At 38.1% G+C, this 14,861-nt stretch overlaps 1 protein-coding gene across 3 annotated transcripts; it reads right to left on the reverse strand.

The window, feature by feature from the left end:
* Positions 1-493: 493 nt before the first annotated feature.
* On the reverse strand, positions 494-14,339 carry gak (cyclin G associated kinase; the record flags this gene model as incomplete). 3 transcript variants are annotated; one of them, XM_013999676.1, is given in 22 exon segments in its annotated part: positions 494-2,677; positions 2,764-2,940; positions 3,712-3,860; positions 3,976-4,251; positions 4,344-4,430; positions 5,293-5,430; positions 5,583-5,777; positions 5,881-6,133; positions 6,247-6,407; positions 6,606-6,767; positions 6,892-7,085; positions 7,656-7,735; positions 7,908-8,025; positions 8,138-8,332; positions 8,458-8,591; positions 9,281-9,403; positions 9,567-9,715; positions 9,852-9,901; positions 11,567-11,572; positions 12,206-12,323; positions 12,948-13,026; positions 14,227-14,339. In XM_013999676.1, coding segments are annotated over 22 exon segments (3,059 nt in total), but the record flags the coding sequence as incomplete, so codon positions are not given.
* Positions 14,340-14,861: the final 522 nt, after the last annotated feature.

A 14,861-nucleotide genomic window follows, 5' to 3' on the forward strand; every position in this document is an offset into this window, starting at 1 on the left:
TGAAGGGAAACTAGAATTGAGCTGAGCTGCGTAGGAAGGCAAGGACCAGGCTAGGATGTGCCTGGTTAAATAACGATAAATAAATAAAAAGTTTCAGATTATTTCAGTGGCCTTTGAGGGGTTTTTATTTTAAATTAAAAAGCACAAACTAATTCATCTGCGTCTGCAAAGGAGCTCGTTTTAAACCAAAGCACAGGTTAAAGCTTATACCATTAAAGGAGACATACCGTGCTTTAAGTTCTTCTTTTTCACAGTTATAACATCCAATTGGTGTCTAAATGGGGTCAGACCTCCTCCTTATTGTAACTCCACAAGCCCCTCTTTTTTACAGTTTCTGAGGTGAGTCTCAGATCAACTTGTTTTGATGCTGTCTCTTTAAATCCAAACGTAGTACACAACAAAATGAGTTTAACCACTAACAGTGGATGTTGCATATGTTCCCTTTAATAAAAAGGTTGTCAAAGTAAAGCCTTTCAAATTCAAATCAAAAATATTTTCCTCAGATCAAAAGATTTATTTATTTTTTTACATTTAATTTACATTCATATTAGTATGATCAAATCAGGTACAGTAAACACTGTCGATGAGTGGTCTTCACACTATTACACTGTCAAAAAGAATTAAAATGGAATTTCAAGCATCAATTCGTGTTTTTAGGTTTGCTGCCCCCCGGTTTTATTTTTTACAAAATGTCAGAAAACGAAACGGAAACATCTTCACTTCTGCCTTACAAAGGGAAAAAGTAAAGTTAGACATAAAACAACTGAATACCCAAATGACTGAGTAACACAGCAACAACAGACAGGATATATTACTATAAAAGCACATTCTTAACATTTGATGCTTTGGAATGAAAACAGCAACAAAAAGCTCACTGTGATCAACCAGTCAACACATTCTGTCTATATATTATATGATTTTCTTTCAACTTGTGCCATCAGTGTGTAAGAATATATCACAAACCCTCAACTCTTCCATAAAACATTAGAATAAATAGGAACAAGCAATTTGATTGGTCCATGAGGTAAGATGTGAATGTAAAGAAAAAAAAGTTGGAAGGATTTTGAATGAGACAACACATTATGAAAGTGAGAAACTTAAAAATAAAAGAATGAACAATTGTGATTGCAAGCAAGATGATGCTCAATAAAGTTGCATTGTCTATGAAACATCTTTACACACACACACAGTCGCATTCACACAACCAGTCTGAGGCTTAATGTCAAAATAAAACCAGACMTAAGTTTTTACCAAGCCACTTGATGGATCATGATATATATATTTTTTATATTTACACTGAAGTGATGTTGAAGCTCATAACATATTGTATTGTGAGAAAACAACAAAAAAAAACATGTAAAACCATGAAAACCCAGATGGAATCCTCACATTAAACTGAACTGGAGGCGGCAGGAAATGAAAGACAGAATGGGATTTATAACGCTGATGACGGAGATGCTTAAAAGTGAAGTTTACCATCCAGTATAACCAAACAAGCAGCCTCTTTACTGTTCCTGCTACAAGAAAAGAACAGAAAAAAAAAAAACAAGAGCACTTCAATAAAAGGCCCACTGCTGACTGGACGTCTCTGGTTTAAAATGAAAAACATTCACTTGTTGTTTAGAGGTTTGGTGCAGAAGAGCATGCAGTGAGCGACACAGTGTAGATTGAAGAGCACTTCAAAAAAAAAAAAAAAAAAAAAAAAAAAAAAAAAAAAAAAAAAAAACACTGCCTGATTGGATTTATTGGGAGCTCCAAAACAGGTTTGGGGGATTACTTTGATCTGAGGAGTGTGCAGCAGAAACTGAAGGGAAAAAGCAGCAGTAATGTTCAGTAGTGATGCTGCAGAGAGGAAACGGCTCAGGAGCAACTGAGTGGTGACCTGAAAATGTGCAGCAGTAGAACTTTGATATTTATCTTTTACAAACAGTCTTTAAATTTTTTTATTTCCCCATACAGATATTTGTGTTTCTTTTATTTGATGCTATTAAGTCCAAAAATCTCAAATGGTATTCTGCAAGCTTTCAATCAGCTGTCTGAGCCAGTCCAAGTGAATTTACCTGTAAACTGTGACTGACTGGTTCCAAACATGCAACACACAAATGAAAAACTTGCTGCTACTAAACCTGATCTGCATCCAATTCGGGTATTAACCTGATAATTTAGGGTTTTTTTTTTGTTGTTTTTTTATTTTCGGTTCATTTATTCAGTGTGATCATCACCCATTACTCCCTCCTGATGWTTGCAGCACCACTCAGGCAGTCGCACAGGTAGGCAGTGAGTTTAAGAACAATCGTTTATTAAACTGGTTATTTAAGAACCAGTGAGGATATTTTCATCTGAGCCAGGCGTGAGGCAAAGAGCTTTTCTTCTTCTTCTTCTTTTGTTTTGCTGTAGAAACAGAAGGTAAAGGAGGAACAAAGGAATAGTCGAGAGGACACCTCTCAGAGGTTCTGTGCCCTTAATAGCCCAATGTGGGCTCAGTCCTGTCCAATCTGGCCCAGGGTAACCCTTATTTGGTCAGGCCAAATCCAGTCCATTTGGGTCTGGTTTGGGTTTGGTCCAGGCCAGGATTTTAGAAGAGTGCTTTGGATCCCTGGTTCTCAAATTCGGACCAGGCGTCGTTTAACTCCATGAAGATCATCTTAGCGTACTGTTCATACGGCTGACCTGTCGCCTGCAAACAGGAACAGAACATTGAAGATGAAGCGTTTCTCTCCAAAAGGTTTCATCTGGTTTTAAACACGACAGCTGATCCCGTACCTTGTCTGGATGGACGACCAGCACGGCCTTTCTGTAGTATCTCTTGACCTGATCAGGTGTGACGAGGTCGGCCATGTTCACGGACCTCCAGCGGGTCTCGCCCTCCCACAGGACGGTGTGCAGAGTCGACAGCAGCGCTCTGATGTTCCGCTCCTTACCCTCGATCCATTCTAAAATCTGGCAGAAGAAAAAAAAAAAAGGTCAATATTTTAGCACGAGCAAAGCCACAAGCATKAGCCAGTTTGGCTACCTGCCAAAACAGTCACCTGAAAAGGGAAGAACTGGCATTATATCTAAGCAAGGTCACTTTATGATCTGTGAATTTCTTTTTCTTTTTCCAAGAACACACACTGAATGTTTTGAGCATTATGTCTAATGTGTGTTTAGAGCAGGGGTGTCAAACTCATTTTCACCGAGGGCCACATGAGCGTTATGGTGGCCCTCGAAGGGCCACTTGTCATGAACTTTAATGTTTCATGTTTAACTTTGACTAAACAGTTTTAACATGTCCTCTTTTAAACACTGATAAGAACTAAGTGTATGACTGACTAAATCTGAAATAAATACAGAAATATTACTAAAAGTAAAACAAAAAAGTTTTACTCACTGATAAGTTTCGAGTGAGTAGCAGCATTATGGCAGATTTAGTTTATGTTTGGTGACTTTAAAGCAGCTTATTTTCAGACATTAGTACTGTACTATCCAACTAAAGTGCTCAGTTACTTCAAGCCAACAGCTCAGGGACAGGAATTTTTAAATTTATTTTTATTTAATTTATTTTTATTCAATTAATTTTGTTGCATTTAACCATAAATTTAAAGTTTACCATTAATATAAGAAACAAATTTCATGTTAAGTAAAAAAAAAAAAAACCCTAGCGGGCCACACGGGAGTCACTCGCGAGCCAAATGTTGCCTTGTGTTTGACAAATGTGGTTTAGAGTGTTACCTGTAATTTAAGAGGATCCGTGTCTTTTGAAATCTCCTGTTTCCTCATTTCAGCAATGGTCCTGGGTCCRTTTCTATCAGGCCTGGAAGCAAAACCCTGAGTGGACAGCAGGTCCTCAAAATCATCCTCTTTAACCTTCGGTTTGGGGCCTGTGTTAAAAAAAGGAAAGATGAATTAAAGTCTACCATTGATATGTAAACAAGTCTGTAATATCTGTAACACTAAGGAGAAAACAACATAAAACTCAAACAGAGCTCGTCTCACCAAATCCAGGCCCACGGACTCCTCTTTCCTCTCTCCCACCGATGACGCTGGAGAAATTGAGGTTGTAGTTGGGTTTGGTGGTCTGTGCYGCAGCAGGCTGAGGTGCTGAGGGTCCTTTGGGTGTTGGTCCAGATCCTGACATCCAAGGTTTGTTCTGGGCAGAGTTGGGATTTCCAGACTGCCAGGCCTGGGCCTGAGGCTTAGAGGAGGAGGACGAGGAGGAAGATGGAGCCTTTGTGCTAAAAGAAGGCCCAGATATATTACCGCTGGATGAACCTGCAAGAAAATATTAGAACATGATGKTTAATTTAGTCCATCAAAATGAGCATTTTTCTTTTTGTAAACAACAGGTAATTTCCTATCTTTACCTGGTAAATTAGKACCCAGATTTCCAAGGTCTGCAAAAGGATCAAAGGTCTGAGACTTGGCCTTTGACATGGATGACCCACCAGAAGCTACAAACAGTGACGACATGAGAGTTCAAAGGTTACTTAAATAGTCGAGATCGCCAATAAAACTTCATTTATACTCAAACAATCCTTATATGTAAGTGTTCCTGCAAAGGAGCAGAGTGAATGTTATGCAGAAAGATTTTTGCTGTAAAAATAAGAAAGTTGTATGAAAAATTGCAATTGTTTTTGTAAAATAGCCAAAAAAAGCTTAAATTAGCAGAGAAGTAGCTAAAAAGTATCCAAAAATAGCTGAATCTAGCATGAAGAAGCAGAAAGAAGATGTTTGCTAAATAAAGCAGTAAGTAGCTGAAATGATCACAAAAAAGTGAATTTAGTTGAAAAAAATATAAATTTTGCTGAAAGTAGCTAAAATTGCAGAAAAACAGTTGAAAGATAAAAAAGCCTAAATTTGCTGGAAGATGTTGGTAGAAGCATGAACAATATATAAATTAAGAGAATAGCATAAAAGGAGATGGACTCTAAATCAACAAAAATAAGATGAAAGAAGCTAAAATRAGCACAAAGAAGTTAAAAAAGCAGAAACATAACAAAAGGTAAAAAATACAGTAAAGATTTATGGACATTTTGAAAGATTTTAAACATGTTGCAAACAGTTCTAATTATTTTAAATGAGAAACAAAATGGCAGAAAAGGCTAAATATCGCAACAATATAAGTTGCTAAAATATCAAAAATCTTAGCTGAAATGTCCCAAAGGAGCTGAACGTTTTGATACCAGTACATAAAACAGCTGAAACGGCACAAAAACTGTGGAACCAAATAAGTGCTGAAAAATGTACGAAGAAAAACGGACCATCTCAACAGTAAATGCTTTATAAGGATTCACACAAGCATCCTTCACCCACCTGTGTTTGTATAACTGGGTTTGTTGGTGGTGGTGCTGACTCCAGCAGTGGTGTGAGCTGCCCAGCTGTCCCATCCACCGAGCAAATCTGGCTGACTGGCCGATGACGTCATCTTAGGGGTATCTTTAGCAAMCTTATCTGCCAAGAACAACATGTAAAATATCACCAAATCAGTCCCGGTTTCTTAAGACACTGCAGTGATTTAAGAGGTGTTTATGTAAGTTGTGTTGAAGCACTCTAACTCTAACTGCAGGGATTAATAAAAGAAAAGAAAAAAAAATTGGACTCACTGAGGTTGAAGAGGCTGGTGTTGGAAGCAGGGGTAGCGTTACTGTGAGCCGAGCTAAACCCGCTGGTTGCTGAACTACCAGAGCCCAACAAATCTCCAAACAGATCCGGTCCAGAGGCTTGTCGAGATGAACCGACGCTGGAGCCAACACCAGAGCCGGACCCCATCCCGAATGGATCAAACAGATCGCTCGTAGCTGAAGCACAAACAAAACGAAAGAGGGAAAAAAAAAAATGAAGATCAAAAAGTAAGTTTTTATACTAACGCATTCAGCACCTATAAAATGTTTTTATTATTACGTTTTGAGTCCGGCGTGGCTCCACTGGTTGCCTCACTAAAGAACAAATCTTCCTGCACTGCCCCTGTCTGACCAGCAGGAGGCGAAAACAGGTCATTGAGGAGATCGCTGTTGCTGGAAGCAGCTTTCAGTCCTCCCTGTTCGCCTTGACTGGGAACTTGGGAGGAGATGGCAGAGGGATGGGGGTCTGAATTCAAGCCCAAGAGGTCAGCTGTGTCACTACGAGAAGATTCTTGAGGTGCAGGGGGAGAAGTCTGTAAATAAATAAATAAATAAAAAAGGGTGCATTCTGGTTCTATTTCACAGCATTGACAAAATGAACATTAAAAGTGCAGATTTCATACTAAGTCAACAAGATTTTCTGCACCTGGAAATCAGCATCAAACAGCTGCTCGCTGTGGTCACGTGATAGAGCTTCCATACTGGGGGCAGAGAACGACTCCCCCTCTGACTGATCACTCATGTCCTCCTGATCGTTCAGAGATCCTCCTCCTTGGCTGTCTGAAGCATCGGGAAAGTTCTGGTGATCTATAAATACACAAAAACACACACACACACAAAAAAAATCAAAGTTATTTTATCATTCAACAGTCACTGAAGAGTCTGGGAAATGAAAAAGGATTAAGAGTACTGCATGGTTTACGTTTTACTTTTTGGGAATCAAAAACTAAAATAATTATACCAAAGAATAGTAATGCAAAAAAATAAAAAATAAAAAAAACTTGCCTTCCCAATCAAGTGTCTGGAAAAAGTTGCTGGCACTGGCATCATTGCTCACAGGAGATTCTGGTTCTGTTGCGTTGAAGCCCTCTGGGGTCTGACCRGGTGTAGTGGTCTCCGATTCGTAAAAAGCAGAGGAACCAGGCTGACGAGGCAACTCGGGTTTACCTGCAGTGATTACATGTTCAGTTCATAACGGACAATTAGCTTGGTCTTGTGAAAAAATAAACAGACTAAAAATAAGCAAATCAAACAGGATCAAACCTATGACCTGCAACATACAGACACATACCAAATTTACTGAGGATCTCCTGCTGTTCATCGCGAGACGAGAAGAGTATTTTAGGATTGAGGCCCTTGGTTTGAAAGCCCTCCCATGGAGGATTCCTGGTGCTGGGTCTGTCTCTGGGTTCCACCTCAATATCCAAATTCACCTGGAACAAGTCTGGATATTTCTCCTGGATGTCGCAGGCGTCCAAGTCATACCTGAGAGCAGAGAAGACAGACAAATACAGTACAAATACTAAAATAAATAATCTTAGCCCTGGTATAAATGTGACAAGTTCAAGACAAGTTAGTAGCACTCAGTGACTGCATGAATGATCAGGTTTGCAACAATTGTTTAGTTTAAAAGTTTATTCATTTTCGATTAAAAACAAAAATTTCAATACAACAAAAATAAAAAATAAAATAAAACACAAATCTCGTAAAATGAAAAGAAGCAGAAGAAAAAAAATTGTAAAATATCTGCCCCATTTAACAAATAAAAGAATAATAAAAATTTATGCATATTTATACATGTACAAAAAAGGCACACATCCATATACTGTATATATACAGTATATATAAAATTTGCATTAGCTAGAAAGTAGCTAAAAACACAAAAATAGCTGAAAACAGCAGGAAACAGCTGAAAGAAGCTTAAAGAAGCACAAAATAGTTGACTTATATAATAAAAAGTCAGAATGATATAGCATAATGAAATATATGATATATATACATGCATACATACATATACTATACATATATATTGTTAGCTTGAGACAAAATACATACTTGGCAAACTTGACAGTTGTTGCGTTTCTGGGCACAAAACCTGTGTGAAACTGGATCTGAAACATTTTCATAGATGCCATCTAAAAAAGAAATGAAAAAAAAAKAAACAAACAACAACAAGGATTGCTTTGATTTATCTTCAAAATTCTGCAACAGAKTGACAAGTTTCTACTTTCTATATCAGATATCAAAACAAAGCAATYCAACATAATAACAGTATTTCTAATTTAATTTTGTTGATTGTGTTTGTACCTTRGCCTGCAGACGCCCACCCAGTGTCGATCGTGCGTGATAGATCACCACCAGGACATCTCCTTGGACTGTAACATTGAGGGGAATCTCTGCTCTGCCGTCTTCCATCTTAAAATCCCTGAAGTAAAAAAAAAAAAAAAAAAAAAAAAGAGAGAGACTCAAAATGACTGAATGGAAGAGAAATGTTTCTGACTGGCTAAATAAGACAAACGCTGACAGCTTAAACTCACTTCATCCTGTCATACTCCTGTGAAGTGGTGAGGACTCGCTCGTCTCCAACGTAAACTTCACAGAACGGCCGGCACCCGTTACGCTGCTTATTGAACAGCGGCACAGGTGTCATGATGATGGAATGAATAACCACAGGTTTGCTGTGAGGGACGATGGGCTCCTCTGCCATCATGTCGCACATATACTCTATATATCTGTAGGCAAAGTTGAAACACTCGATAGGATCAGAGCCATATTTTGTGACGCAACAGAACGGAGATTTCCTAACTTTGATCAATCCCAAAAAGAAGCTGTTTTGTTTTTTAAGACTGTTTATTACCTTTTGTGTGAAGGTGCTATGCCAGGAGGACAGCGTTTCATGGAGAACATGTAGACGGCAGCCTCAGCTGTGGTGAAAAGACGACAGAAACACAGGAAAGAACACACTGCCACCGCGGATGCTGCTCGACCGTCCTGCAGAGGAAAAGTTCAATTTGTAGATTTAAAGTGACAAGACTGTCCTTCAAATACAAAAAGTCAAAGAAAGCATCTTTATATTTAAGAAAATTGACATCGTACAAACGATTTTACCCATTTTGTCACATAACTGGCCTATTTTCTTTTAAATTTGGCTCAGCCAAAGTGAAACAGGAAGTGACATCAAAGGGGACCTCATTATTATTATAAACTCGCTGGTCTGTTTATTAAAACAAAATTATTTAAACTTTAATTCTTCTTTGTCTCTCTTTGATAGCAACTAAAATAATATAAATAAACATCAGATTCGTCTCTACAGTCTGTGTTGTAGCTGTTGTTGCAACGCTCTGTTTACATGCTGACATTCCCTTTGACATCACTTCCTGTTTCTTCACATGCAAATATCTCAACCACTGTTCATCTTAACGTGAAATTTGTTTTGCAATATGTTATCATTATCTTTCCAAAAATGCATTCACGTTTATTTCCAAAAATTGATGTCACAGGCACTTTTAACTTTAATTCATTTTATTTATTCTGAACATTTATTGTTCTAAATACATTATGTGAGTGTGCACACACTGCCCAACATTTGCCTCCCCAGTAATGTTACTGAATATTACAACACTGCAGAGAGTAGAAACTGTGACTGGTTTATTTGGGTCTTTATCCCACAGCTTACTTACCAGGCAGTGTACTATACAGATGTTCCTCTGGTCCTGTTTGAGCCACTGATGCATGTTTTTACAAACATTGTAGAGACTGCGGAGGTTGGGGGCGCGCCGCACCTGCCAGTTACACTCTGAAACCTGAAAGATACACACCTGATTGTTCGTGACACAATAACAGCTGCTTTGTTTTTTTAAATAGCAAAAGACAAAGGCTAAAATGCAGAGGAACACATTATTATAACCACTACCAGACAGTAATAACAAAACCCACAGTGTGCACACCCAAATACACYTTCCTTACCCTGTTGTGAAATCGAGAAGGCCTGTAAGACCGCTTCGAGAGGTTGTATACAGCGTAGTGGCCAGCATGACGCGAGTCCAGAAACAGACGAACGTCCTCGATGTTGTTCTTTATGGCTGACTCCACCCCTTCTGCTGGGAAAGACATGACTACACACAAAAACACACACGTTCGATCATGTGTTTCTCTTGCTCATAGCTTTCATTTGAAATAGACTTTTACTGAGTTCACTACTGATAAAATAAAAGATATACATTAATGTTCATAAAAAGAAAAGACTTCTACCTGCTATTCTGGAGGTGATGTAGGAAATATCCAGGTCGCCTTTGGCATAGCTAAAGAAAACAAATTACAAATGCAATTAGAGAAGATGCAAAACACATTGAGGACTAAAACAAGTCAGCAATGATTAAAGTAAAATAAAATAAAACTGCGTAACTTCCACCTAAGAGAAAGCAAAAATCTAATGACATGGGTGATTGGAACACACAAAACAAAATGCTTATCTTGCGATATTTTAATGCCACCCTGTTTTTAAGTGCCATCCTCCAAATTGTGCAAASTAAATTACCATTTCCACCTCTTCATCTTTCTATTGCACCTTAAGTCCACCACAAGCACTTTGCAAAAGCTTCATTTCTGCAAACAATTTATTTGCATCAGGAAATATTGGTAGCTAAATAACCAGTCAGGCTTTAAATTCACTATAATTTAAAGCCTCACAGCAAATATTATGGCAAGAACACACAGTGGTACATCACAACAAGAAAAAACATAGCATTCTTTATTAATTTAGCAGAGAAAGCCAAAAAAAATTAAAAAGAGAGAGCCATCTATGCTAATGACAGCAAAATTAATGACGGGTGATGCTGGTTAAACACAGATGAAGGCATAATGGATATTTAATGAGCGATGACACTTTTAATTATAGTGAATTCATTCACTCAATCATAAATCAATCATTCATACAGTGGACTGAATAACAATGTTGGATTCAAAAAGTAACTTCATCGTATTTAAACATGCCATAACATCTTTTCTTAATAAAACAACAGTATGTAGACATGTTGGGTCAGTTTATAGTTTGTTCAGTTCATAAAAACTAGGGATGCACCGATATGGAAATTTCAACAGATATTGATATATCAGATATAATTATTGCTGTTATGGCCGATAACCAATATTTACCGATATTACACAAACACACAAATTATATTATACATATACACACAAACACACTTGGGGTTTTTTTTTTTTGATACGTAAATAATTGACCAAACCTCTGACATGGCTCCCTACTTCAGTTATTCCTGGCTGTGCAGCATCAATATCACTATTATGATCAAACAGATGCCTCTCAACCAAACATTTCCCCTCTCAAAACAGAAATACAAAGCGAAAAAGTGGGAAATCAATATCGGACGTTAATATCGGCCCAGTTTTACAAATTGGACCGATATGATATTCTAAAAAATTGTCAATATCGTCCGATACCGATATCAGTACCGATATATCGTGCATCCCTAATAAAAACAAACTCAGAAGTAAGAAAAACTAATAAATGCAATGTTGATGAAACAGACAAACCCTCCTGCTGCCATTGCCCACTAAGATCCCACCTTTATGAACAAAATAACTTATTTAAAACCAATTAACTGTGTTTAAAGTTTGTCATAAGGTGAATGGTAAAGAGACTGGGATGGTTAGATTTATTCGAAATATCAAAAAGGTTAACAGAAATGTAAGATGTATATATTTGGTGAATTTGATTTTTTTGATGTCATTAAATAATTTCACAGCTGCACATTCACAGCCCGCTCAGCACTCATCCAGCTGAATTATCGAGTGTGGGATGTTAGGATCATCAAGCTGTGATGACGGACACAGCACSACAAAAAAAAAAAAAAGCTTTAGTACACGCTTCTCCCTCTAAATCAAACACATGCTACAAAAACACACAGCAACGCATGAGCTGACAAATGTCACCGACCCATAATTACCTCGGGCTGCTAGGTGATGTACACAGAGTGGGACCATGAAGGATCGGGACAGAGAGAAGACAACAAAAAATAAACAACAAAACAAATGGAGCAAACTGATGATAAAAACTAAATAAAATATTAAAACTGTAACAAAAAAGGGTGTAGAGTTTGTTAAAGGAACACTTTGCTTATCTTTAACCATCTGTTTTACCTAGAATCACAGCCTGCTGCTCCAAACTAGATCTCATATTACTGAAACTTATATTTATACCAGTTGTAGAAATCTGTTGAGAATTAGAGTGAAAAAACTACAAAATGTTCCTTTAAAGTGAAATGAGGGGCTGGAGATGGAGTGGTTATGTTTATAATTAACAAATGCAAAAAATAAATAAATAAAATAAAATAAATTAGCTACTGAGGTTTAAGTTATTGTGCTGAAATGAAATGACAACTGACAGCGCTTTTAGAAAAAAATATTGCTTTGATCCGCAAATGTACAGTRGAGCAATATAAACACATTTAGTTACAGTAAATCAGGCAAATAATTTTATAACCTCAACCCCACGTAAAGCCACGTGAGAAAAATGCTATAATGATAAATAACTAAACATGATGCATTCCAAATACAACTGGATACTTATTTAGATCCAGTCTTACCTGGCTACAGACTGGATGACTTTCGAGGATGTATCCTTGATGTTGGTCAGGAAGCGCTCTGTTCCTCCCCTCAAGATATCCAAGAAGCCGCTGCCTGCCTGATCAGGATCATACACACCTGGGCAACGTGAAGAAAAAAACAACACAATTTTCAGATGCTCTCATAAAACAAACCCTTCTCATCGCTAAGTGGTTCATCGAAGCGAGTCAAATGCATGAACTTTCAGAAATTGCATGAAATAAAATCAGCTGCTTCCTGCTCTGCTGAATCTGCCTGATGGGTTGTAATAATATGCAGTTAGATCCAGTCTGCAGGGGAGAGAGCAAACACTCTGCTGTTCAACAGATGGAGTGGCGGTGCAGAAATCCTCTTAATAGGAATGAAGAGGCTTGCATGTGTGTGTGTGTGTGTGTGTGTGTGTGTGTGTGTGTGTGTGNGTGTGTGTGTGTGTGTGTGTGTGTGTGTGTGTGTTTGGGGAAAAAACAGTAAGCTTGTTAAGTTAATTTTGATAAATTTACAAATAAACTACTAAAAATATATTTTTACATCACTTCCTTCCAGTCAACCATTGCTGGTTTAATCTACTGTTGCTTAGAACTAAAAGATCAAACCCTCAGCCTTACATTTAATCAAAATGGAACTAATGCYAAACCAAAATGTAATTTTTGAAAGGTAAACTTTATAGAAACATAACCACTGCATTGTCCCCATGCATACGTTTCCATACAAACACATTCTTACCTGCATTGTTCTGTACGCTGTGGACCTGCATGGGAGGCTGAGCTCCATTGTTGCCAAAACCTCCGTTCTGCTCCAAAAGCTGCAGACATTCATATCCGTCATACACAGGACGCCAACAGTAGTACGTACTCAACATTGTAACCAGTAGGTAAACAAAAGATAAATAAAAATGCAAATGAACGCAGAGGGAAAACCAAAAAAAGAAATTTAATGTTCAAGTCACAAAATAAAAAAATGTAGAATCAGAAAAAGATTAAAAAAAAAAAACTTCCTCCGAGTTGTTTACTGAATCCCTCCATCAGCGCCTCACATCCATCTCTGAAGACGTTTTCTCTCCTGTGCTACGTCACGCAGTCTTTTAGTCCATATGTCTGTGCTGAGCTGCAGCAGAGTGGAGGAGGAGACCCGGGAGGATCATAATCTACTTATGTCCAGCAGGGAAACCCCTTCTTAACCCTAATCAGATCAGCGATCGCCAAATCTGCCTCTCCCTGCACACACTAACCCACCTCCATCCCAATTCAGATTTAGTGAGAAATTTGTGAAGATTTAGCCTTGTGGCTTAATTTACTAATTAACTTCGAGCCAAAAATGCACTCTAATTATAACACGAGTTTAGTCTGGGATGCTCAAAACAGACTCAGATTCATCGATAGGATGAATATATTAAAATGTGAATAAAAAACAGAAAAGCCTAATCAGATTTGACATTACATCAGCTTTACATCCATCACAGCCTTGACTGAGGATTTAACAATAAGTACCAGGATTTGTGGTAAGAATCTACTGGATTAAACTAAAATCTTAAATCTGAGTTTAGGATAGATGTTTTTTTTTTAAATATCTATCTCTTCGTGTTTATTTTAAATTTTAATCCACCAAACCCCAGTGTCTTTCATCGGGGCCATTAGCATTTGCCAGCTGAGAAGAGAGGAGCCAGAAAGGGAGAAAACAGACTTCTTTGTACTCGTCAGTGTGTGTGTGTGTGTGTGTGTGTGTGTGTGTGTGTGTGTGTGTGTGTTGTGTGTGAAGCTCAGGAAAAGTAACCACATCAGCAAATTGAGAGCCCACAGCGGAAAAGGTCGTGCGGTCAACTTTTCAACAGCGTCTTTACAAGCTGGTGGACACTAAAGTTTAAAATCGAGTGTCAATCAGTGGAGTTAATTACACCAAAATACACGGGGTGGTTAATTTGTACAAGTGTGAAACAGAAAATGCACTTAATTTTGACGAAGATCTGAATATATTTTTTGAAACTAGCAGTTACGGGGGCACTTACTTCTGTAACTGGAGKTTTGGGGTTGACATTGCGTGCAGCTGCTATCTCCTGCAGCTGGTTCACCACCTCTGTGATTGACAGCCGCTCCTCAGGGTTCACCTTCAACATGGAACCTGGAGAACAGGAGAAGGAGAGGGGTGTGTGAGAGGGCGATTCAACTGGCAGCCTGCTAGTGACAAAAGTTCAACCCGCCAATTGGTTCATTCATCTCTGAAGAGCAAAACCCCAGTTTTCTACTTTAAAGATATCATATCATGCTTTTAAATCCTTCTTTTTCARGTCTAAATCATTCACTRATGGTCTATTTAAAATAAAACTGCAATGCTTTGGTCTTAATTCCTCATTTTTGTTGCTCCACAGACTCCTTGCTTTACCCCTGTTCTAAGATGCGCCTCAGAGCAAGCTGTTTTGGTGTGGTCTCTTTAAATATAAATGAGATATTTCACACCCCGCCCCCTCCAGGTCGCTGAGCGTTCGACTCCACCCCGTTCGGCCATATTTGTAGTTTAACAGCAAAAACACACTTATCTAACAACTAAAAACTGTTTTTAAGATAAAATAAGATAAGATACAACTTTATTGATCCCACAGTATGGACATTTGCACATTACTGCAGCTTAATACAAGAGAGGCTG

The sequence above is a fragment of the Austrofundulus limnaeus genome, unplaced genomic scaffold (assembly GCF_001266775.1).
Source record: "Austrofundulus limnaeus strain Quisiro unplaced genomic scaffold, Austrofundulus_limnaeus-1.0 Scaffold2407, whole genome shotgun sequence".
NCBI lineage: Eukaryota > Metazoa > Chordata > Actinopteri > Cyprinodontiformes > Rivulidae > Austrofundulus > Austrofundulus limnaeus.